This window comes from Conger conger, chromosome 3 (assembly GCF_963514075.1).
Source record: "Conger conger chromosome 3, fConCon1.1, whole genome shotgun sequence".
Lineage (NCBI taxonomy): Eukaryota > Metazoa > Chordata > Actinopteri > Anguilliformes > Congridae > Conger > Conger conger.
Genome location: NC_083762.1, coordinates 2492600 through 2520194, shown reverse-complemented (window position 1 = coordinate 2520194; position 27595 = coordinate 2492600). Strand labels below are relative to the sequence as shown.

The 27595-nt window shown below is 46.7% G+C and overlaps 1 protein-coding gene across 1 annotated transcript; it reads left to right on the top strand.

The window, feature by feature from the left end:
- The first annotated feature begins 378 nt into the window (after positions 1-378).
- LOC133125281 (uncharacterized) lies at positions 379-27595 on the top strand. Its single transcript, XM_061237079.1, has 18 exons — positions 379-3911; positions 4516-4561; positions 4824-4929; positions 11520-11669; positions 12508-12801; positions 12937-13213; positions 13718-13763; positions 14020-14125; positions 14258-14493; positions 14627-14785; positions 14893-14964; positions 20899-21004; positions 21135-21370; positions 21504-21662; positions 21770-21841; positions 27017-27122; positions 27255-27490; positions 27574-27595. The coding sequence occupies exons 1-18, from the start codon at positions 515-517 to the stop codon at positions 27593-27595; spliced, it is 5826 nt and encodes a 1941-aa protein (XP_061093063.1). The 5' UTR covers positions 379-514.

Below are 27595 nucleotides of genomic sequence, written 5' to 3'. Positions count from 1 at the left end.
CTTCCATCCTGAGTGAATTAGCTCGAGACCACTTCCTGCAGGCACTGCTGCCGAGTGACCTGCGTATCCAGACACTGCTAGCTCATCCTAAGTCTCTCCTGGAGGCATTGGAGTTGGCTTCGGAGAGGGAGATGCTGGGCGCTGGCCCCCCTACCGCTACGTTGGAGGACACACCCAGGGTGAGAGCTGCTGGTGTGTCAGTGAGTGGTGAAGTGGCACCGGCCTGGGCGGTGGAACTAACACAACTGGTGCGGGCTGCCTCGCTGAGTGGGCAACAGCGGCCATGGACGGGCGCGAGACTCTGCTGGGCATGTGGAAAGCCCGGCCACCTGGCCAGAGAGTGCCCCAACACGGCTGAGAAACCGGGAAACGGGACGGGGAACGCATAACCGGGACGGTGCGACTCCCCGGGGCGACGTCCCGACCCTGCACAGGCGGGGAGACAACACAACACGGCCAGGTGGGGACATTGCAAACAGGGGAGAGTGAGGGCGGCCAGCAGGTGCAAGTCGTTATGCTGGGCCGGACGGGGACAGGAAACTGCTGGTACGCCCCGGTGACATTTGGGGGGATATGCTGCTCCGCACTGGTTGACACGGGTTCATCAGCCACCCTGGTGAGACCCGACGCGGTGGGGAGCGGGACCACAGTCTTACCCACCACGGTGAGATTACAGACAGTCACTGGGGACCGGGCACCCATGGTGGGGGAGGCATTAGAGACTGTGGAGGTGGGGAGGGAGAGACTTCACTGCCCAATATGGGTAGCGGAACTAGAAGACTGCATATTGGGACTGGACGTGCTCGAAAAACTGGACTGCGTGATTAGCACCAAGAGGGGGACACTCACATTCCCAGACGGACACGTAGTGCAAATGACTAGACAACCCACCCAGCCGAAACGTTCCCCGGCCCCCACCGTTGCAGTCCTGGCAACCGAGGCAGCGGCCAACACGACTTCCGTCTGCATCCCGGATAGACACCCAATACTGCCCCATACCCCGCCCACCACCGCTGCACCGACTGGTAGTGGGGGGGGAGAAGACGGAGAGAGGGTCTTGGTTGTGAGGGAGGTGTGGCAGGGGAACTGTGATGGACTGTCTCACGTTGAACAGGGCCTGCTGTGGCAGCTGTTATTAGAGTTTAAGGACAGTTTTTCCCTATCAGAGGATGACGTGGGCCAGACCCACCTAGCCCAACACAGCATCGACACAAGGGATGCCCCGCCCATCAGGATGAGACCCCGCCGTCTTCCGATGGCTAGACAGGCAGCGGCGGAGAAGGCGTTACGGAACATGCAGCGTGCTGGACTCATTGAACCCTCCACCAGCCCCTGGGCCGCTCCAATCGTCATGGTCCCCAAGAAGACAAAGGACGACTGGCGCTTCTGCGTGGACTTCAGACGCCTCAATGGCGTGACCAAAAGGGACGCCTACCCCTTTCCACGAGTCGACGAGTCCCTCGATGCAGTGGCAGGGTCCTCCTGGTTCACGTCGTTGGATCTACGCAGCGGATACTGGCAGGTCCCCCTCACCCCCGATGCCAGACCCAAAACCGCCTTCGTCACACACGGGGGCCTGTGGCAGTTCAAAGTTCTTCCCTTCGGCCTCTGCAATGCACCCGCCACGTTCGAGAGGCTGATGGACAACGTGCTCGCGGGGATCCCCCGTCAGGAGTGTGTCGTATATCTAGATGACATCCTGGCCCATGGAGACTCATTTGAGACGGCCCTCGGGGCGCTCAGACGCGTACTGGAGAGGGTGACTGCAGCGGGTCTGAAGTTAAACCCCCAGAAATGCCGCTTCATGAGACGGGAGGTCAGATTTCTGGGGCACAAGCTGGGTTCTGGTGGCATCGGCACCGCGCATGAAAAGGTGCAGGCGGTGGAAGACTGGCCCACCCCCAGCTCCGGTTCCGAAGTGAAAAGTTTCACAGGACTAGCCTCCTACTACAGGAGATTTGTGAGGGACTTCTCCACAATAGCCGCACCCCTGTTCCGGCTGCAACGGCCCAGGGAGAAGTTCATCTGGACAGACGAGTGCCAGAGAGCATTCACCTCGCTGAAGAAGGCCCTCTTGGAGGCCCCCGTCCTCACCCCCCCCGACCCCACCCTGCCCTTCATACTCGACACGGACGCCAGCAATGTCGGCGTGGGGGCGGTGCTGTCGCAGGTGACCTCGGAGGGGGAGAAGGTAGTGGCGTACTACAGCGGATCACTCAATAAGCACGAACGCCGCTACTGCGTCACCAGGCGGGAACTGCTCGCCGTGGTCATGGCTGTCGAACACTTCAAGTATTACCTCGGGGGCCTGCACTTCACAGTCAGGAGTGACCACTCCGCCTTGCAGTGGCTCATGACCTTCAGAGAGCCAGAGGGTCAGTTGGCACGCTGGATCGAGGAACTACAGGCGTACGACTTCAACGTGATCCACCGTGCGGGTAGACAGCATGGGAACGCGGACGCGCTTTCCCGCCGGCCCTGCGCCGCTGACGGCTGTCGCTACTGTGAAAGAAGAGAGGTGCGGGAGGAGGAGCAGCTGCGACAAGGAGTGAGATGCGCAACAGCGGCCCTAACAGCTATCGACACTGGAGAGTGGAGACGCAAACAGGAAGAGGACGCTGACATCAGACCCGTGCTCACGTGGGTAGCGGCACAACACCAACCCCGGTTGGAAGAAATCGGCCTGTGTTCAAGGGCTACAAAGGGACTGTGGAGTATGTTTCCTAACCTGCGTCTGTGTGACGGGGTACTGCAGAGGGGGTGGAAAGACGCGGCCACAGGGGAGACGCTGTGGCAGGTGGTCGTGCCCAGGGCCCTGCGGGAAACGGTGCTACAATCAGTCCACGGAGCCCCTGGATCTGGTCATTTCGGGGTCAGCAAAACGCTCCGCCGCCTTCGTCAGGGGTTCTACTGGGGCCAACATGGGCGGGACGTGGGGGACTACTGCCGCCGCTGTGACAGCTGCACAGCACGTAAAGGCCCCACGGGCACATCTCACTGCCAACTCCAGCAGTTTCCGACAGGCTGTCCCATGGAGAGAGTGGGGATTGACGTGCTCGGGCCGTTTCCTCGCTCGGAGAAAGGTAACCGCTACATCCTCACTGCCATGGATTACTTCACTAAGTGGCCGGAGGCATACTGCCTGCCGGACCAAGAAGCAGAGACGATAGTAGATGCGCTGGTGGAGGGGATGTTCAGCAGACTGGGGGTCCCGGAGGTCATTCACACTGACCAAGGCAGAAACTTTGAATCCCGCGTGTTTGCGGCCATGTGCGAAAAGCTTGGCTCCCACAAGACTCGCACCACACCCCTCCACCCGCAAAGCGACGGACTAGTCGAAAGATTTAACCGCACGCTGGGACAGCAACTGGCCATAGTGACGGCTAAACACCAGCGAGACTGGGACGCGCATGTCCCCCTGGTGTTGATGGCGTACCGGTCTGCGACGCAAGACTCCACCTCCTGCTCCCCCGCCCTTCTCATGCTTGGCAGGGAGATTAGGACCCCGGCTGAGATGATGTTGGGCAGGCCGCCCGACCTCCCGGCGGACCCCCCGGGGCTTGAATATGCCCGGAAGCTGCAGGATCGATTGGAGTGTGCCCACGAGTTCGCCAGGAATCAGCTACGGAGCGCAGGGGCGAGACAGAAGAGAAATTACGACGTGCACACCAAGGGGCAGCATTTCACGGCCGGGGAGCTGGTCTGGGTTTACAACCCCCAGAGAAAGAAAGGCAGGTGCCCCAAACTGGACAGCAAGTGGATGGGGCCCTGCAGGGTCCTCGAGAGACTGGGCGAAGTCGTGTACAGGGTCCAGCTGCCGGCAAGAGGTAGGAGAGTCGCCCTGCATCGAGATAGACTGGCCCCCTACCGGGGCACGGGCACCCCCCCAGGAGAAGGGGGTGAACGGCGCGGTAACCGGGTTGTCTTGTTTTTTGGGTGATATGCCGAGTGATTAAGGAGAATAAAGTGCGGTAACGAGAACCCTTCTGTCTGGTTTGTGACATGCTACAGTATTTATTTGTTTTGTTTCAGAAACTACACACATATATATATATATCTACATATAACAGTATGCACCATTACGTTGTACCATTTATACTACTGGCTCTGCCGACATTCTGCAAGTAAACAGTTTCAAACCAAACTGATGACTCCATGCTCTCTGACCGGAGCCCTGTAGTGGTCAATTGTCCCACAACCAGTTTCAGGGGTCCAATCCCCAACACCGAGTGAATTTTCAGTTACATTCAAAGGTTATAATATCATTTCAAAAATCTATGTTAAGAGGGTGAAAGATTAGATGAAAAAACAAAATGGCCGACTAGCAAAACAAAATGGCCGACAAGCAGAATACACTTGAAATGTATTAATAGATGACATGTGGCATGTATTCTGTACCGAAGGTGAATGGTTCCGTAGGACTGGTTTATGCTCCGTCTTGTTTTCACTGGTATGACATCATTCACTCATGTGACTCCACAGATGTGCCAGGATTTTTGCCATTTGCAAATGCAGATGTGGCCTTGGACCAGAGCTTGCAGCTCATCAACTGTGAAAACTGGTAGGCAGATGCTAATGTTAACCACGCTGATCCAAAACAAATGAACTCAGTCTTCCATTTTTCAAGATTTACAAACATTTTACAATATACTTAAATGGCAGTCAATAACACTTTCAGATATTGCAATATGTATTATTGCTGTGGTTGTAATTTAATTTTGCAACAGGACAAAACACAACTCTCTTGTAGAAATGGAATAGACAGTGATTTATTGCAGATATGTGTGAAAATATAGGTATGATTGGTGTCTGTGGACCTGCAGGGAGAAGAAGATCGAAGGGCTGACCTCCATCCGCCGGCTGGCTCACTGTCACCCTGAGCTACTGACCGCCAACCTCCATAGGGTCTGCTTGGCGGTCGCGCAAGAGGTACTCGGGTTTTCCTGTCTGAACCTGTCGAGTGTGTGTGTTTATTCTGCTTCACACTGGTTTGTGTTTGTGCTTCTGCCATTGTTCTGATGGTGTGTGTAGTGGCTCACACACCTGTTTGTTTGTCTCCAGGTGCAGAATCTGCGCTCCATGGTATCGCGTGCTGCCATGACAACGCTGGGGGACATGTACCTCTGCCTGCAGAGAGCCATGGACCCCGAGCTGACAATTGATGCTTCTCATTCACCCATTCATACACACATTCACACACCAACGGCGATTGGCTGCCATGCAAGGCGCCAACCAGCTCGTCAGGAGCATTTGGGAGTTAGGTTGTCTCGCTCAGGGACACTTGGACACAGCCCGGGCAGGGGATCGAACCGGCAACCCTCCGACTGCCAGACGACTGCTCTTACTGCCTGAGCCATGTCGCCCATACACAACGTATGGACCATGTGCCGGTTACATCACCCACTGATGTCCCACGTGGGCTCGTGAAAAGTGTTTTTTCAAGCCAGAGTTTAGTTTTACAGGCGGCGACATGTTGTACAAACGGAGCCAGAGACGGCGCAGTAGGGAAGCCGATGTGGCTCCTGCACTAAGCGTGTGAGAGAGAGTGACGTGATCTGTCCCTGATTTGTCCACATAGTATTGCGCTATTGTCCTAATAACACAATAACTTCAACGTCAACGGGGGACACATTAGCTGAACAAATAAAAACGTTTTGCTCCTAAATGTTCTTGTGGGATTGACTTTGTATTTTGACCAGGATTGACAAAACGTATCCCCTCCGGAATCACGTTTCCGGTTACGTTCCCCTCATGTGGAAGTTAGCGTCATGAGTTAGCGTCAAGTCGACAGCGTGGTTGCCAAGCTTTATGTTATGATGCGACCTAAAAGATAAATTCCCCTGATGCGTATGGTAGCGCCAACTGGCTAGCGTGTCTTTTTGTGAACGGCATACGCTTAGTCATTACTCTGTCAATAAGCATTTATTTAGTCAGGTGTATCCAAGTTAGCGAAACATATGAATTGCCAATTTCCCAACAGTTTAAGATAGCAATCAGATAGCTAGTGCTCATCTCCAGAGATGCTCACAAGTCTTTGTTCACAAGTCCAAGTCAAGTCTCAAGTCTTTGGTCACGAGTCCAAGTCAAGTCTCAAGTCTTTGGTCACGAGTCCAAGTCAAGTCTCAAGTCTTTGGTCATGAGTCCAAGTCGAGCCTCAAGTCTCTTATGGTTGTAATGAGCGTTCTATCATCTGCTGCATGCCATCCGGACTGCTTAGAACACTGCATAGCTATATCTAAGGAATTCAAAGCATGTACTGTATTGCTCCTTTATCTAATAGCATACAGTATCAGCATTGATTAGTTGTTCGGTATAAAGAGCGTGCGTCTACGTTTAAGTTGCAAATAACCGTGTTGTATCCTTCTAACGTAATTTGCATAGCAACTGAACTGTCTGATCACGCCGAATCACTGATAGGGCCAAGAGAAATTAATGACGATTCAGAAAATGTATAACTTTTGAAGGTTTAAAACAATCCTATGGTGGGACTTTTGCCATTTATGGACGGTGCGACAGAAACTTTCGGTGCCGTTGAACTTAATCGAATGCTTTTATTTATGTCGTTCGAATGACCAAGTGCCGTTAAAAAGCAAATTGTATGGCTATTGTATTGAATATGCTATTCGCGTATGCTAGCTACATCATGCTAACATCGTACAAGGACTAGTAAAGGCTTACGACACGCGAGCACAAGTTTGATCACCTCTACTGTGAAGTAAAAAAGTGGACAAATTACGTTTTCTGCGAGAAATGTATTGGCGAACTCACGTGCACACACAGAGGTCTACATTCTAAAGCTCCACTTTGCCCTCCCTATCAAAAGGAAAGTTATTTCAAAATGTCAAGTCCGGCAAGCCATCTAACTGGCAAGCATGCTGTTAGAGCTAAATTTATTAAGGGGGACCTGTGCTCATTTCCACTCTCTATATTCATATTCATTCTGGGACTTCACTAGAGTAGCTTTTCATGATTCACAGATCAAAAAAAACTCTTTATTTATCTGTACAGAGCTCGAAATTACGACAATTTCGCATATACTCACGAAATTTAATCTGTGCGACCTCGAAATATATCACTGTGTCGGGCAGAAAAAAACCTTTCGAAACCGAGCGTTCAGTACTGGAGCTTTTTTTTCTCTCTCACAGCGATACCGTTCGTGTACCAAATTTCTTTGAAATGCAATTATACCGCACATATTACATATAATCGCTTAAAGAACCCAAAGATATCAATGAGCACAAAAAAAGACGTTAATTGTTGCTTAGTAACGTTAGCCTCTTAGCAGTTTAGCAAGCTCAACATTCCACCAATGTTAAGTCAACGGAGGTCGTTTTTTTTTTCAAGCTTTATAGTTTAAAATGTATAAATCTAGAAAAAGCAACCTGACCAGTATAGCTTATGGTGGCCACATGTCTATCTTAAAAACTGTAGGAGATACGCCCGGAAGAACCAGGAATAATAATGATAAGTAAAGATTATATAGAAAGAACAGTTTGCGTCTTTGGCAAGCAAACTAATTATAGTACTAAGATCTGGACGAGATAACGTTAACTACCATTTTCTATGTGTAGCAACTAGCAAAATCCATCTGGAACCACCGGGTTCTGAGAGAAGAACTGGTTCTTCTAATAATGTTGCAGGCTATATCAATATTTATTTCTGAATATAGAGAATGGCTAAAAATGGATATGGACTAACGAACGCTAATCTAATCACGTTAACCTCCCAGCTACTCTATCTTACGTTAGCGTGCTACTAGCTTTCTAGCTAGCTAATGAGGTTAACTTGATTAGATTGGCGTTCGTTAGTCCATTTCTACGATAGCTGATGCTGAGCTAAACATGTTTGCTAACCGTCAGGCGCTAACGTTAACTTCATTACCAAGTGACTGACCTATCTGGGTGCGTTTTCAGGCGCCTGATAAAGTTGGATTTGGTCGATCCAGCATCCTTTATGTAGATCCCGCAGACTTTGCATTTAGCGATCCTTTTCTTTGGGCTTTGTGTCAAATTAGTATAGCCAAAGGCTATAACAAATGGCACAGCAGTAGCAGGTGTGCTAGCCATGGTGTCTTACAGTCATCTGTGGCCGTGGCGGCGCGCGCCACATGCGTACGGTTAGTGTGATGGCGGGAATGACAGTCAGCTCGCCAGACATTTCCTTAATGCGCCAAAAAAATTAAAGGAAAAAATAATAATAATTGTTCACGAGTCGCAAACCTCGAGTCCGAGTCAAGTCTCAAATCTTTTGAGAACGAGACTCGAGTCAAGTCTCAAGTCACAGTGTGTGCGACTTAAGTGCGACTCGAGTCCAAGTCGCAAACTCGGACAGCAAACCATTCGGCAATAAATATATGTAGAGAAGTAGATAAGTGTAGCGGGGTCTAATCTGCGTTGTGTCTGTTTTGGATAATGACGAGATCGACGCGCTGAATCCCCTTCAAAGGCACTTTATTTCTCCACCTGTGATAATAGATACCCCACCAGCCCTTAGAAGCGCCTCCTCGTACCGTTAATTTTTGCAAAAGGGCCCCAGCGTGCGTGAGGGCGGTGACAATATAAATAAACCGACACACTCACACCGAGTGTGGCGCCAAATAATAATAACATGTAGCTAGCTAACGGCTACCGCAGCAAACATCGTATAGTACAAAAGTAGTGCGAATCGTACAGTATTGGTTTTACGAAAATACAAAAGACATACCAAAAATAAAATACAGTGCACAAATCATACCTGTGATAATAGAGAACTCATCAACGGTGCATACACGGGATACCACACCAGTCCTTAGCAGCGCCTATTGAGCATGAATGTTGCAGTTTTAGCACCGTCCAGACTGTCATACTATCAATGTTGCGTAGCCGCTGTGATGGCGATCTTTACCAATATTAAAACCATTTGTGCACGATGGTAAAAATAAACTAAAAGGAAGATCACGACTATATGTCCCGAACAAGTGACATAAACTTCTCATAACAAAATATTTAATTGAAAATACAGTCTGTATACGATAAACAATAAAATATCATAAGGGCAAAGAAAAACGTACATCCTCGTATCGTTAACTTTAGCAAAGGAACGATCAGAGATTGACGTCAGAACGTTAACCCTTCGTGGGCGTAACTAACAGGGTAGATCCTATCAAGCACCAAATATTCACGTAACAACAGCAGTACCTGGAATTCCAGATAAAATAATAATATACAGTACTCTTACGTTTATTAAAGCAATAAAAACATTCATTTTAACAACACTATCCGAAAGTGTTGATACACTCGGCCAAATACCTCTGCGAGTGCTATATTTCACATTAAAAGTGCTTGTTCATAAATAGTGTAACATCATCACTCTATTACATAAGCACGACATAGGTAGATATATTTAAGTTAGCTCCCTAGCTAGCAGGGGATAAGTTAGAATTTGTTGCAACACTACCATGCTGCAGAGCCTCCGGATAGGAGCGGAGAACAGAGGCCTTCAGAACAGAAGAAGAAGAAAATGGAGCACGTGACTCACGTCACGACGTCACAGACTCTCAGAAAACGGCCAGGTTCACGGCCGCCATTTTGGGTTGGCTTTGTGTCTGTTTCTATTGGCTATATGCGTCCCATACCTTCCTGTGTTCTAAAAACCACAATGTTAGCACTCAGAGCAGTGTCTTAAAAATATAATCATGGCAAGTGAAAATCAACAACCGATATCTTGATTTATTATTTTCATATATGTCCGACAATAACTTTTTCATGAAAAAGTTAACGTATGCATGCTTAATGCCTATTTAGTTCCGAGCCCATTTTCAGTTACATTCAAAGGTTATAATATCATTTTAAAGATCTACGTTAAGAGGGTGACGGAGCAACACATCAGAATAAGCTACATGACAAAAACAAGCCAATCAGCCCATCAAGGCGAATCATTAGATGAGTTATGCTAAATGTGTTTTGCAACACTGGCCGCATTCACAAAATATCTCGAAACTTTAAATAACTACCCATGTGGATCCTGGTAAACGTTTCATCAATAAACAATAGCCTAAACATTTCATTCCGTAGTTGGGCTAAACTAGTGCCATCTGATGAGTCCGAATAAAGGAATTAAGTAGGTTTGTCCCATGATCCAATAAAATCAAATTAAATAACCGTGCTGAGGAAATGGAGACAGGGAAAGGCCGTACGCTGGGTGCACGTTACAGGTCACAGGTTACAGCCAGGGGTTTACCTCCACCTAGTGGACACTTTAGGAAAGATTCATTTTATGGCAGTATGTTACCTGTTGTGTGCCAAACCTCTTAGAACTGCAATAACGGATTATATATGTTGGGCTAAATGTTTATAAAAACGACAAAGGACTGCAATAGATCCAAAGTTTCAAGTTGTTCATTTTGCGTAGTTTTGCGTGCGAAAGCATCAGCTAAAAAACTTTTGCATTATTCGTTCAAATAGCCTAATGAGAAAATAAACATCCAAGTTGCCTTACGTAAGAGCGCACACCAATGCAGATAACCATCAGTCTACTTTCCATTGTAACGTAAGTTTATGTGTACATGAACGCTCATAGCACGTTGGGGTGAAACAACGGTGGCACATAGATGGGACGTTTTTGATAAATCAATGCCTTTAAATGTGCTGACTCAATAAATGTAATAAACTTGAAACTCTAAACCTCCAATTTATTTTAAGGGCGCACTTAGGATTATCCAAACGCTGTTGGTCAATACAATGTTTTTAAGAATGGAAGTGACGCAGAAGGTTCTTCTTCAAACAACATCAAACCATACAGGGAAAGATGCAACCGGCCCGTATGACGTCATCTCAAGGTGAGCTTCGCTCTATGACGTAACACTGCGAATAATCTCACTATTCTTTGGCCTATATAAACCACGAAGTTATTTATCGAAGTTAGTTATTAAGTAACTTATCGAACAATTTAGTTATGGAAAACATAATGGAGATTGTTCAGCAGTATCTAACTGCAAATTTACAGAAAACTGTAAGTAGCTCCATCTACACTCTGTGTCTAAACGCGCGTGTTGCTGCTTGGTTTAAAAAATACAATTGAAGTAACCTTCCATGGGAATTCTGACGTAGTCTATAGCTTGTAAATATGTACTTTTCATAATTATTAATACAAAATGTGAATGATCTGTTTTTCTGTATGGAATGGAGTAATGCTTCCAGAGCTGCAACATAGTTTAAAAAACCTTAAAGAAGAGAAACAAATATTGAAAGGAGTTTTTAATTATTTATCCTACAGCCTCGTGAATTTTAGGCAATGATAATCCGGAGATCTCTTACCTCCAGGCCTGGAGATATTTGTTATTTCAGTGTCCAATATAAATGACATGTGTGGATTCTTTGGAAACAAATTCTGAAAAGTATAACTGAGGACTTGAAATCGCCAGAAGGCCAAAAGGCACTGTGGCCCTCCAGGGTTTGGGTTGGAGACCCCTGGTCTAAATCCTAGTGTGTGTTTGTGCATGTTGATAATGCTGGACATTATGGCTTAATGATTTTGGGCAGAGAGGGGAACAGGCAATGAAGGACTCTCTGGCCCAGCTGGAGAAGGCCCTCAAGGAGGTGATGGAGAGGGAGGTGGCGAGGGAGGTGGCCCGGAGACTGGCTCCATTTGAGGAGCGACTCCAGAAGATGGAAGCGTTCATCCGCATTCAGGTAAATCTTTAGAAACTCCAAAGCGTGTAATTTGCATGACATATTCTTAAATGTACTTTAGTCAGGTTTCCCATGAGTCTGTATGCAATAATGATGTTACAACCCGGAAATCCAAAGGATAAATCAAACTTGTTTGGAAGCCATTATTAATTCCATCACAGCTCTCATCCAAAACAAGCTAATTTAACACTTGAAAAACTAAAGACAGTCACAGGAATTGGAATCATGGCTGACACTGGTAATAAGTCTGAGGCCTGAAGGTAAAAAAAAAATACAGCAGTTCTTTGTGCAAAGACACGTTATTAATGAGAGAGGTCAGAGGAGCCAGACTCGGCCAGACAGGTGAAAGCTAACACGAAGGTGACAGGAACGCAAATAACCACGCATTACAACAGTGGTATGCAGAAGAGCGTCTCTGAACACACAATGTGTCAAACCTCTAAGTGGATAGGCTACAGCAACAGAAGAGTTAATAAGTCAAATAAATAAGTCTAATACCTAAAACCTAATAATAATACCTAATACCAAATAAAATGCTCACTTAGTGTAAATTGTTTTGTAAAATTAAATGCCAAATCCCTACAACACAAGTTTACTTGTGATTATAATCGTTATATAATTATTCATGTATTAACTTACATTTGAGTAATTTAGCAGACGCCCAATGTAGACATATAAAAATACATAAAGTATCGCTGTACAACAAACTGGCCTTGAGTGCAGATTCTTTATCGTATTTTAAGTGTATAATGTGAAATGGGGATAACGATTCTGTGCGTGAAACGGTGGTGTTGCTGCTCTGAATGTGGGAGGCTGACACACAGGTGTGACATTGCAGGCTGATGGCTCACCTGGCCCCGCCCGGCTGCAGAACCTGCTCCACCCGCCCATCGCCTCACGCTGTTCGCCCCAGACCACAGTGAGGACTGCGTTCCCCTCCCTCTCCACGCTGAACCCCCCTCAGCCCTGGCTGCGTCTGCCTGGGTTCTCCTTCACCCTGGGGAGCTCCGGGGAGAGGCCTGACCTGTCCCTGGAAGACCTGCAGGGAGAGGAAGCCAGCCCCAACACCCCCACCAGACCCACCAGACCCAACACCCCCGGCCCCAACACCCCCACCGGCACCAACGCCTCAGCCAGCCCCAACACCCCCACCGGCCCCAACACCCCCACCAGCCCCAACACCCCCAGCCTGCCATCACGGCTGCCGACTCCGGAGACTTCCGAGGCCATGATTGCGCGGCACAGGGCACGTGCCCTCCTCCAAAAGCGGAGCTCCACCCCGCCTGAGACCCCACCCATGAGAGTCCCCAAGCCTCCCAGCTCGACTCCCAGCAGAGTCATTCCGGCCCGGGCCAGGGCCCTCCTGCAGCGCCTATCCAGGTCTGCAGCCACCCCCCCTCCTCCCCAAAGCGCCCCATCAGTCATCGCAGAGAGCCAGGGGCCCCTGCTGATCCCCGCACCTCCCACCGAGCCAAAGAAGAAGAAATCCCGCTTTTCTCTCTTCTCGGCCAAAGCGGCTCCCACTCCCTGCTCCACCAACTCCAGTGAGCCCACCCCACCCTGAACGGCTCATTATATTCATAATTACGCTCACATTTACGTGTGACGATTCAATCGGTCCTATCATGTTACTTGTATAAGAAACCTCACGGTGTACAGATGGGGAATCTCTCAAAGGAATTTCTCTATCATCTGCAATGCTATCTGCACAAAAAGAAAACATGGAAAAAAACAATGAGCACATGGTGATGATAACTAAACAGACAGATTACATTAATGTCAATAAAATGGCCAATAGGATTTGCATCACCATCTGCTGAAAGGGAAAAATTAGATGACAAAAACAAAATGGCCGACTAGCAAAACAAAATGGCCGACAAGCAGAATACACTTCAAATGTATTAATAGATGACATGTGGCATGTATTCTGTACCGAAGGTGAATGGTTCAGTAGGACTGGTTTATGGTTTGTTTTCACTGGTATGACATCACTCACTGATCATGTGACTCCACAGATGTGCCCAGATTTTTGCCATTTGCAAATCCAGATGTGGCCTTGGACCAGAGCTTGCAGCTCATCAAGGGTGAAAACTGGTAGGCAGACGCTAATGTTAACCACGCTGATCCAAAACAAATAATCTTCAATTTTTCAAGATATACAAACATTTTACAATATACTTAAATGGCAGTCAATAACACTTTCAGATATTGCAATATGTATTATTGGTGATGTTGTAATTTAATTTTGCAACAGGACAAAACACAACTCTCTTGTAGAAATGGAATAGACAGCGATTTATTGCACATATGTGTGAAAATATAGTTATGATTGGTGTCTGTGGACCTGCAGGGAGAAGAAGATCGAAGGGCTGACCTCCATCCGCCGGCTGGCTCACTGTCACCCTGAGCTACTGACCGCCAACCTCCATAGGGTCTGCTTGGCAGTCACGCAAGAGGTACTCGGGTTTTCCTGTCTGAACCTGTCGAGTGTGTGTGTTTATTCTGCTTCACACTGGTTTGTGTTTGTGCTTCTGCCATTGTTCTGATGGTGTGTACAGTTGCTCACACACCTGTTTGTTTGTCTCCAGGTGCAGAATCTGCGCTCCATGATATCGCGTGCTGCCATGACAACGCTGGGGGACATGTACCTCTGCCTGCAGAGAGCCATGGACCCCGAGCTGGACTGGACCGCCAGGGTGCTGCTCCAGAAGGCTGGAGAGACCAGCCAATTTATCCAGCAGGATGTGCATGTGGCCTTGGGTCACATGGTGCACAACTGCAGCCCCAAACGCTGCATCAAAGTCCTGCTGAACGGGGGCCTGAGGTGGGCGGGCTTACCCTCAAACACCATCGTGGAGTTTCAGTCAAACTTGGCATGGTGTTTAATGTGTGTAATTTGCCAATCAGACAGAATTTGAGTTGTGGGTGTGTTCACAAGTGGGTTTTTCTCTCGCTAGTGACCGGAACGCAGGGATCAGGGCCTGCAACGCCCGTCTGCTGGAGGCCCTGGTGGAGGTCATGGGGGCGACTCGCCTGCTTGGGCTGAAGAGAGAAATGCTGGACAGCTTCCTGTCCGCTGCCAGCCGCCTGCCCCACGACGCCTCACCGGAAGTCAGGTGGGCAGCACATCTTTACGCACCTGGCTGTCTGTCTGTCCATACATTCCCTCCGTAGAGAGGACAACACAGCCCATCCTGATAAATATACCCTCCCCTTTCTCCAGGAGCTCCGGAAGGAAAATCATTGGAGTGGTGTCAGCCGACAAAAGGCTGAACAGGAAGCTGATCAAGCTCCTGTGAAGCCATCGCTCACTCACTCACTCACTCACTCACTCACTCACTCACTGAAACACTCACTCACTCACTCACTCACTCACTCACTCACTGACTCACTGAAACACTCACTCACTCACTCACTCACACACTCACTAACTCACTGAAACACTCACTCACTCACTCTTTGACTCACTCACTCACTCACACACTGACTCACTCAAACACTCACTCACTCACTCACTCAAACACTCACTCAAATACTGACTCACTCACTCACTCACTCACTGAAACACTCACTCACTCACTCACTCACTCACACACTGACTCACTCAAACACTGACTCACTCACTCACTCAAACACTCAAACACTCACTCAAATACTGACTGACTCACTCACTCACTCACTCACTCAAACACTGACTCACTCACTCAATCACTCACTCAAACACTGACTCACTCACTCACTCATTCACTCACTCACTCCCCCACCCAAACACTCACTCACATGAAACTATGCCGTTTGATTCGGACCAAAAATCAGACGTATGAGAGGCCAAGGGCGGCTACTGTTATTGCAGTAAGCCAATGATACAGCGACTGATGGCAGTGGCGAATGAGAGACTGTACAAGTTCCTGGCTACTGACACTCCTAGGCTGGCAACTCACCTGGCTAGACTAGCAACTCACCTGTCTAGACTAGCAACTCACATGCCTAGACTAGCAACTGACTATCCTGGACTAACAACTCACTCATCTAGACTAACAATTCACTCGCCTAGGCTGGCAACTCACCTGCCTAGACGAGCAATTCACTGTCCTGGTCTAACAACTCACTCACCTAGACCTACAACTCACTCACCTAGACTAACAATTCACTCACCTAGACTAATGACTAGGACGACATGGCTCAGGCAGTAAGAGCAGTCGTCTGGCAGTCGGAGGGTTTGATCCCCCGCCCGGGCTGTGTCAAAGTGTCCCTGAGCAAGACACCTAACTGCCAAATGCTCCTGACGAGCTGGTCGGCGCCTTGCATTGGCAGCCAATCGCCTAGACTAGACTAACAATTCACTCGCCTAGACGGAGCAACTCACCTGTCTAGGCTAACCACCTAGCCTCCTTGGTTTGCATTGCGCTAACATACTGCTCATAATCCCTCGCTCTCTGATGCCTCGATGGTTAACCTTCGTTATCCTCTTCATATTGTTATTAATGTAACTGAATGTAGTAGGCTGGCCCTACTGCTGTTGTTTAAAAGTGTAATACGTGTAAATACCTAGGTAGGAGCCAGTTGCTATTCCAGGCAGGTGAGTTGCCAGCCAAGGCGTTTCAGTAGCCAGGCACTTGCACAGTCTCTCATTTGTGATCGCCGGCACATCAGTCGCTACATCATTGGCTTAGCGCGATACGTGACTAGCCACCCTCGGCCTCTCATACGTATGGTTTTTGGCACGAATCAAATGCCATACTCAAACACTCACTCGCTCACTCACTCACTCACACACTCGCTCAAACACTCAAAACACTCACACACCCCAAACACTCACACACTCACTCACTAACTCACTCACTCAAACACTGACTTGCTCACTCACTCACTCACTCACTCACACACTCGCTCAAACACTCAAAACACTCACACACCCAAAACACTCACTCACTCACTAAAAAACTCACTTGCTCACTCACTCACTCACTCACTCACTCACACTCGCTCAAACACTCACACACCCAAAACACTCACACACTCACTCACTCACTCACTCACTCACACACTCGCTCAAACACTCAAAACACTCACACACCCCAAACACTCACACACTCACTCACTAACTCACTCACTCACACACTCGCTCAAACAACACTCAAAACACTCACACACTCACTCACTCCTACACGGGTGTTAGAGCTTTCTGATACAGAGCCCCACTGCTGTGGAACATTCATTACCCTAACCTGCTTATCCTGAACAGCCTATCCCAGCATACCTTGGGGCAAAAGGCAGGAATACACCCTGTTCAGGTCGCCAGTCCATCGCAGGGCACACACACCATTCGCTCACACACTCCTACCCACGGACAATTTAGACTCTATAATCAGCCTAACCTGCATGTCTTTGGACTGTGGGAGGAAACCGGAGTACCCGGAGGAAACCCACGCAAACACGGGGAGAACATGAAAACTCCGCACAAAGAGTCCCCGGCCGACGGGGATTCGAACCCAGGACCTCCTTGCTGTGAGGCGGCAGTGCTACCCACTGCACCATCCATGCCCCACCCACTGCACCATCCGTGCTGCCTGCCTGCTGTGGAACACCCTTCCTGATATATGGTGGTTCTGGAGATGGGGGCTGGATCAGCCTCGTGTTTAAATAAAATCCACATGTGATCGGTGACACTGAGTCGTCCTTAACACTCACACACTCAAACACTTGCTAACACAAACACTCACTCACTCAAACACTCACTCACTAAATCAGTCAAACATTCACTCACTCAATCATTAACTTACATTCAATGCCTAAAAACTGGCTCGCAGGTACATATGTCTTATTTCAGGATCTTTTGTTTTATTAATTTTTTTAGCTCAAATGGGTTTTTAACCTCTCTTCGACAATCCACATATTCTATTCATCACCATGTTTCCACTACACATGAATCTATAACTGTGTGGCACACCTGCCCCATCTGAGGAGTGCCAAACATGGACTGGAGAGGCTCAGGGCACCCCATCAGATCCAAACCCCAAAACCCCCAAACCTGCAGCTCCACAGAGAGATGGACCGATCGGAGGAATGGTGGAGTCCGTGTGTAAGTATGGGAGGATGTTTGCTTCTTCCCCCGCCGCCCTTCGTAATTCACCCATTGGCATGCTTGGGTACATCTACCAGGAAAAGGCTTTGGATTTGTACCCAGATCTTAGCGTTGCTCTGCGCTTGGCATCAAGAGTTTTTTGCCTCTCAAACTTGTAGCCTAAACTTACATCTATTAACCGACTAGTTTTGGGTCAACGTGATGAATAGGCTTTTTTTTTCTTAAAATGTTGATCCTAGGGGGCAAGCGATAGACTAGTCACACGACAGGAGGTGTGTCTCTTTCCCCTGAGCTGGATGTACATAGGGGTCTTCTAATTTGGAGATGTGAAAGCCTTGCTCATCCTTGTTAACACCACTGATAATTCAGAGCAGTATCTGTGGATTCAACCCCCCCCCCCCCCCACTTTACACCCTAAGTGGTGTTCCATTAGTGGCAAAAACTTACATCATTTGACCAAGATGGGCATGTGTGTCCCTCAGTAGATTGACCAACCCTCAGATTTGCAGCCCAGTGGATAAATGTCTGTTGGTATCTCTACCGGTATGTACTTTAGATATGATGTACGACACTTTAATGAAATTGGTTGAGAACAGGATGATGTCACACACATTCTCCTCACAGGAAGTGAGATCACTACGACTTCAGTTTGGGCCCTGGGTCGGCCATGTTGATCAGTGAAGCTCGAAGCAGATGTGATGACCGAGTTTTAGCTCCAGAAATCAGTTGCAGAAACACATGTATGACCATTCAGGCCCTGCGGTGGAATTATGAGGCTTCGCAAAATGAGACAAAAATTATTAAGATCTTATAATATAATGTATATCCAGTATATATACTCACAGAGCACTTTATTAGGAATGTTTTAACTTTATTCTACTTATTCCTGTGATTATCTAATCAGCCAATTGTGGGACAGCAGTGCAATGCATACAATCATGTAGATACAGGTCAGGAGCTTCAGTTAATGTTCACATCAACCATCAGATTGAGGAAAAAAGTTTATCCAAGTGACACTGACCGTGGAATGATTGTTGGTGGCAGACAGGGTGGTTTGAGTATCTCAGAAACTGCTGATCTCCTGGGACTTTCAAGCACACTAGTCTCTGGAGTTGCGAAGAACAAAAAACTAAAAGAATCCAAAGAGCAGCAGTTCTTCAGACAGAAATGCCTTGTTAATGAGAGGTGTCAGAGGAGAATGGCCAGACTGGTCAAAGCTGAGAGGAAGGTGACAGTAATGCAAATCACCACGGATTAGAACTGTATGGTATGCAGAAGAGCATGTCTGAACACGCAAAACATCATAACTCTACAGCAGTCTGAACACACTCACCGACACACACCTCACACACTCACCTACATGTACACCTGACACACACACCAAATAGGCTACAAGTCAGTCACAGATTCCCAAGCAATTCAGTTTTATTGATCCAGTACAGACCACAACTTTGATCCAGCATAACTGTGTTATTATTCCAATAAAAAAGGTCAGCTGCATTTACATGACATCTCACTACCCTTTGTGCTAATTTACTGCAAATATAGATTCCACTATTGGTATGAATAGAAAAGCACACTTCTACTTCTACACTTTCTACATGAATCTTTAATGACAGCATTTCAAACCAATTTTCTTCAGCGAGGCATTTTGATATACATGTTATTACATGCGACGATAGTCCTTTTCCATCAGCTTTTTATTTTATCTTCTTCAATAACAAGGAGACCTGAGTTTATGTCTTATACAGCAATGCATGATGGGAAATATGGGAGGGGCTACATGTAACGGCTTTCCCTTTTAAGCGGCATTCCCAGTCATGCTTATATGTCCGCTAATAACTTTTTCATCAAAAAGTAAACGTATACATGCTTAATGTCTATTTAGTTGCGAGTGTTGTGAATTCTTCATGTTCAGACACTTTTATTCTGAAATTAACGATTTATTCGGACGGTTTGTTTCCATTTATTCTCGTGCCGTATATTGGCTTCTGTTTTATGCTGTCACTACCAGTGCAACAGTTAGTCACTGACGATGTAAGTTTAATTATCAGTGTTAGAAAATTCATGTAAGATAACAACGAGATTCTTTCTCCGTGTTTCATGACTTTATATTGTTTAGTCGATGTTAATCATATTAATTTACCGCTTGTTTACCGCCAATGTCTCGGTTCTGTAATTCTCATGTTCGGAAACTAGCTTCGCGAGGTACTAGCTAACTGGCTAGTTTAGCTAGCTTGCCCTGTATCACTACAAGCACACAGTTAACGTGATTTCAGTGTTATGTCGATAGTGTTTACTGCAATAGTTAAAGTTAGTATTCATCCAGAGATATGCAGATCAATAGTCCTTAAATGCTTTTAGTAAATGTTGTTTATCAGTAACAATTCAAATATTAATGTATTTGTTTATTTTTGTTTCAGAAACTACACACATATATATATCTACATATAACAGTATGCACCATTACGTTGTACCATTTATACTACTGGCTCTGCTGACATTCTGCAAGTAAACAGTTTCAAACCAAACTGATGACTCCATGCTCTCTGACCAGAGCCCTGTAGTGGTCAATTATCCCACAACCAGTTTCAGGGTTCCAATCCCCAATATCATTTCAAAAATCTATGTTAAGAGGGTGAAAAATTAGATGGAAAAACAAAATGGCCGACTAGCAAAACAAAATGGCCGACAAGCAGAATACACTCGAAATGTATTAATAGATGATATGTGGCATGTATTCTGTACCGAAGGTGAATGGTTCAGTAGGACTGGTTTATGCTGTCTTGTTTTCACTGGTATGACATCATTCACTCCACAGATGTGCCAGGATTTTTGTCATTTGCAAATCCAGATGTGGCCTTGGACCAGAGCTTGCAGCTCATCAACTGTGAAAACTGGTAGGCAGATGCTAATGTAAAAATGAACTCAGTCTTCCATTTTTCAAGATTTACAAACATTTTACAATATACTTAAATAGCAGTCAATAACACTTTCAGATATTGCAATAAGTATTATTGCTGTGGTTGTAATTTAATTTTGCAACAGGACAAAACACAACTCTCTTGTAGAAATGGAATAGACAGCGATTTATTGCAGATATGTGTGAAAATATAGTTATGATTGGTGTCTGTGGACCTGCAGGGAGAAGAAGATCGAAGGGCTGACCTCCATCCGCCGGCTGGCTCACTGTCACCCTGAGCTACTGACCGCCAACCTCCATAGGGTCTGCTTGGCAGTCACGCAAGAGGTACTCGGGTTTTTCTGTCTGAACCTGTCGAGTGTGTGTTTATTCTGCTTTACACTGGTTTGTGTTTGTGCTTCTGCCATTGTTCTGATGGTGTGTACAGTTGCTCACACACCTGTTTGTTTGTCTCCAGGTGCAGAATCTGCGCTCCATGGTATCGCGTGCTGCCATGACAACGCTGGGGGACATGTACCTCTGCCTGCAGAGAGCCATGAACCCCGAGCTGGACTGGACCGCCAGGGTGCTGCTCCAGAAGGCTGGAGAGACCAGCCAATTCATCCAGCAGGATGTGCATGTGGCCTTGGGTCACAGGGTGCACAACTGCAGCCCCAAACGCTGCATCAAAGTCCTGCTGAACGGGGGCCTGAGGTGGGCGGGCTTACCCTCAAACACCATCGTGGAGTTTCAGTCAAACTTGGCATGGTGTTTAATGTGTGTAATTTGCCAATCAGACAGAATTTGAGTTGTGGGTGTGTTCACAAGTGGGTTTTTCTCTCGCTAGTGACCGGAACGCAGGGATCAGGGCCTGCAACGCCCGTCTGCTGGAGGCCCTGGTGGAGGTCATGGGGGCGACACGCCTGCTTGGGCTGAAGAAAGAAATGCTGGACAGCTTCCTGTCCGCTGCCAGCCGCCTGCCCCACGACGCCTCACCGGAAGTCAGGTGGGCAGCACATCTTTACGCACCTGGCTGTCTGTCTGTCCATACATTCCCTCCGTAGAGAGGACAACACAGCCCATCCTGATAAATATAACCTCCCCTTTCTCCAGGAGCTCCGGAAGGAAGATCATTGGAGTGGTGTCAGCCGACAAAAGGCTGAACAGGAAGCTGATCAAGCTCCTGTGAAGCCATCGCTCACTCACTCACTCACTCACTGACTAACTCACTGAAACACTCACTCACTCACTGACTCACTCACTCACTCACTCACTCACTCACACACTGACTCACTCAAACACTCACTCAAATACTCACTCACTCACTCACTCACTCACTCACTCACTCACTCACTCACTCACTCACTCACTCAAACACTCACTCACTCACTCACTCAAACACTCACTCACTCACTCACTCACTCCCCCACCCAAACACTCACTCACATGAAACTATGCCGTTTGATTGGGGCAAAAAATCAGACGTATGAGAGGCCAAGGGCGGCTACTGGTATTGCAGTAAGCCAATGATACAGCGACTGATGGCAGTGGCGAATGAGAGACTGTACAAGTTCCTGGCTACTGACACTCCTAGGCTGGCAACTCACCTGCCTAGACTAGCAACTCACCTGTCTAGACTAGCAACTCACATGCCTAGACTAACAACTCACTCACCTAGACTAACAATTCACTCGCCTAGGCTGGCAACTCACCTGCCTAGACGAGCAACTCACTATCCTGGTCTAACAACTCACTCACCTGGACTAACAATTCACTCACCTAGACTAATGACTAGGACGACATGGCTCAGGCAGTAAGAGCAGTCGTCTGGCATTCGGAGGGTTTGATCCCCCGCCCGGGCTGTGTCGAAGTGTCCCTGAGCAAGACACCTAACCGCCAAATGCTCCTGACGAGCTGTTCGGCGCCTTGCATGGCAGCCAATCGCCGTCGGTGTGTGAGTGTGTGTATGAATAGGTGAATTAAAAGCATCAATTGTACAGCGCTTTGGATAAAGGTGCTATATAAATGCCAACCATTTACCATTTAATGACTCACTTGCCTAGACAAGCAACTCACTATCCTGGACTAACAACTCACTCACCTGGACCTACAACTCACTCACCTAGACTAACAATTCACTCGCCTAGACGGAGCAAGTCACCTGTCTAGGCTAACAACCTAGCCTCCTTGGTTGGCTTCTCCCTATCATATTATCATTCTTTTCCAATTGGACCACAAGTTTGCATTGCGCTAACACACTGCTCATAATCCCTCGCTCTCTGATGCCTTGTTGGTTAACCTTCGTTATCCTCTTCATATTGTTATTAATGTAACTGAATGTAGTAGGCTGGCCCTACTGCTGTTGTTTAAAAGTGTAATACGCGTAAATTACTAGGTAGGAGCCAGTTGCTATTCCAGGCAGGTGAGTTGCCAGCCAAGGCGTTTCAGTAGCCAGGCACTTGTACAGTCTCTCATTTGTGATCGCCGGCACATCAGTCGCTGCATCATTGGCTTAGCGCGATACGTGACTAGCCACCCTCGGCCTCTCATACGTATGGTTTTTGGCACGAGTCAAATGCCATACTCAAACACTCACTCACTCACTCACTCAAACACTCACTTGCTCACTCACTCACTCACTCACACACTCGCTCAAACACTCAAAACACTCACACACCCAAAACACTCACACACTCACTCACTAACTCACTCACTCAAACACTGACTTGCTCACTCACTCACTCACTCACTCACACACTCGCTCAAACACTCAAAACACTCACACACCCAAAACACTCACTTGCTCACTCACTCACACACTCGCTCAAACAACACTCACACACCCACTCACTCACTTCTACACGGCTGTTAGAGCTTTCTGATACAGAGCCCCACTGCTGTGGAACATTCATTATCCTAACCTGCTTATCCTGAACAGCCTATCCCAGCATACCTTGCGGCGAAAGGCAGGAATACACCCTGTTCAGGTCGCCAGTCCATCACAGGGCACACACACCATTTGCTCACACACTCCTACCCACGGACAATTTAGACTCTATAATCAGCCTAACCTGCATGTCTTTGGACTGTGGGAGGAAACCGGAGTACCCGGAGGAAACCCACGGAAACACGGGGAGAACATGCAAACTCCGCACAAAGAGTCCCCGGCCGACGGGGATTCGAACCCAGGACCTCCTTGCTGTGAGGCGGCAGTGCTACCCACTGCACCATCCATGCCCCACCCACTGCACCATCCGTGCTGCCTGCCTGCTGTGGAACACCCTTCCTGATATATGGTGGTTCTGGAGATGGGGGCTGGATCAGCCTTGTGTTTAAATAAAATCCACATGTGATCGGTGACACTGAGTCGTCCTTAACACTCACACACTCAAACACTTGCTAACACAAACACTCACTCACTCAAACACTCACTCACTAAATCAGTCAAACATTCACTCACTCAATCATTAACTTACATTCATTGCCTAAAAACTGGCTCGCAGGTACATATAATATCTTATTTCAGGATCTTTTGTTTTATTAATTTTTTTTTAGCTCAAATGGGTTTTTAACCTCTCTTCGACAATCCACATATTCTATTCATCACCATGTTTCCACTACACATTAATCTATAACTGTGTGGCACACCTGCCCCATCTGAGGAATGCCAAACATGGACTGGAGAGGCTCAGGGCACCCCATCAGATCCAAACCCCAAAACCCCCAAACCTGCAGCTCCACAGAGAGATGGACCGATCGGAGGAATGGTGGAGTCCGTGTGTAAGTATGGGAGGATGTTTGCTTCTTCCCCCGCCGCCCTTCGTAATTCACCCATTGGCATGCTTGGGTACATCTACCAGGAAAAGGCTTTGGATTTGTACCCAGATCTTGGACAAAATTAGACAAATATTATTAAGATCTTAAAATATAATGTATATACAGTACATATACTCACAGAGCACTTTATTAGGAATGTTTTTACTTTATTCTATCTACTTATTCCTGTGATTATCTAATCAGCCAATTGTGGGGCAGCAGTGCAATGCATACAATCATGTAGATACATGTCAGGAGCTTCAGTTAATGTTCACATCAACCATCAGATTGAGGAAAAAAGTTTATCCAAGTGACATTGACCGTGGAATGATTGTTGGTGGCAGACAGGGTGGTTTGAGTATCTCAGAAACTGCTGATCTCCTGGGACTTTCAAGCACACTAGTCTCTGGAGTTGCAAAGATCAAAAAACAAAAAGAATCCAATGAGCAGCAGTTCTTCAGACAGAAATGCCTTGTTAATGAGAGGTGTCAGAGGAGAAGGGCCAGACTGGTCAAAGCTGAGAGGAAGGTGACAATATGAAGAAGAGCATCTCTGAACACACAAAACATCATAAATCTACAGTAGTCTGAACACACTCACCGACACACACACCACACACACACACGCCAAATAGGCTACAAGTCAGTCACAGATTCCCAAGCAATTCAGTTTTATTGATCCAGTACAGACCACAACTTTGATCCAGCATAACTGTGTTATTATTCCAATAAAAAAGGTCAGCTGCATTAACATGACATCTCACTACCCATTGTGCTAATTTACTGCAAATATAGATTCCACTATTGGTATGAATAGAAAAGCACACATACATTTCTACATGAATCTTTAATGACAGCATTTCAAACCAATTCTCTTCAGCGAGGCATTTTGATATACATGTAATTACATGTGAGGATACAGTCCTTTTCCATAGGCCTTTTATTTTATCTTCTTCAATAACAAGGAGACCTGAGTTTGTCTTATACAGCAATGCATGATGGGAAATACGGGAGGGGCTACCTGTAACGGCATTCCCTGTCGAGCTCAAATACTGTATGTGTCCAGTAATATGTAATACAATTTTAATTTTGATGGGGTCGAGCAGTGTCTTAAAAATATAATCATGACAAGTTCAAATTTAACCACAGATATCTTGATTCATTATTTTCTTATATGTCCGCCAATCACTTTTTCATGAAAAAGTAAACGTATACATGCTTAATGCCTATTCAGTTGCGAGTGTTGTGAATTCTTCATGTTCAGAAACTTTTATTCTGAAATTAACGCTTTATTCGGACGGTTTGTTTCCGTTTATTCTCGTGCCGTATATTGGCTTGATTTATGCTGTCACTACCGGTGCAACAGTTAGTCACTGACGATGTAAGTTTAATTATCAGTGTTAGAAAGTTCATGTGATATAACAACGTGATTCTTTCTCCGTATTTCATGACTTTATATTGTTTAGTCGATGTTAATCATATTCATTTACCGCCTGTTTACCGCCAATGTCTCGGTTCTGTAATTCTCATGTTCGGAAACTAGCTTCGCGAGGTACTAGCTAACTGGCTAGTTTAGCTAGCTTGCCCTGTATCACTACAAGCACAGTTAACGTGATTTCAGTGTATGTCGATAGTGGTTACTGCAATAGTTAAAGTTAGTATTCATCCAGAGATATGCAGATCAATACAGTCCTTAAATGCTTTGAGTAAATGTTGTTTATCAGTAACAATTCAAATATTAATGTATTTATTTGTTTTGTTTCAGAAACTACACACATATATATATCTACATATAACAGTATGCACCATTACGTTGTACCATTTATACTACTGGCTCTGCTGACATTCTGCAAGTAAACAGTTTCAAACCAAACTGATGACTCCATGCTCTCTGACCAGAGCCCTGTAGTGGTCAATTATCCCACAACCAGTTTCAGGGGTCCAATCCCCAACACCGAGTGAATTTTAAGTTACATTCAAAGGTTATAATATCATTTCAAAAATCTATGTTAAGAGGGTGAAAGATTAGATGAAAAAACAAAATGGCCGACTAGCAAAACAAAATGGCCGACAAGCAGAATACACTTGAAATGTATTAATAGATGACATGTGGCATGTATTCTGTACCGAAGGTGAATGGTTCAGTAGGACTGGTTTATGCTCCGTCTTGTTTTCACTGGTATGACATCATTCACTCATGTGACTCCACAGATGTGCCAGGATTTTTGCCATTTGCAAATCCAGATGTGGCCTTGGACCAAAGCTTGCAGCTCATCAACTGTGAAAACTGGTAGGCAGATGCTAATGTTAACCACGCTGATCCAAAACAAATGAACTCAGTCTTCCATTTTTCAAGATTTACAAACATTTTACTTAAATGGCAGTCAATAACACTTTCAGATATTGCAATATGTATTATTGCTGTGGTTGTAATTTAATTTTGCAACAGGACAAAACACAACTCTCTTGTAGAAATGGAATAGACAGCGATTTATTGCAGATATGTGTGAAAATATAGTTATGATTGGTGTCTGTGGACCTGCAGGGAGAAGAAGATCGAAGGGCTGACCTCCATCCGCCAGCTGGCTCACTGTCACCCTGAGCTACTGACCGCCAACCTCCATAGGGTCTGCTTGGCGGTCACACAAGAGGTACTCGGGTTTTTCTGTCTGAACCTGTCGAGTGTGTGTGTTTATTCTGCTTCACACTGGTTTGTGTTTGTGCTTCTGCCATTGTTCTGATGGTGTGTACAGGTGCTCACACACCTGTTTGTTTGTCTCCAGGTGCAGAATCTGCGCTCCATGGTATCGCGTGCTGCCATGACAACGCTGGGGGACATGTACCTCTGCCTGCAGAGAGCCATGGACCCCGAGCTGGACTGGACCGCCAGGGTGCTGCTCCAGAAGGCTGGAGAGACCAGCCACTTCATCCAGCAGGATGTGCATGTGGCCTTGGGTCACATGGTGCACAACTGCAGCCCCAACCGCTGCATCAAAGTCCTGCTGAACGGGGGCCTGAGGTGGGCGGGCTTACCATCAAACACCATCGTGGAGTTTCAGTCAAACTTGGCATGGTGTTTAATTTGCGTAATTTGCCAATCAGACAGAATTTGAGTCGTGGGTGA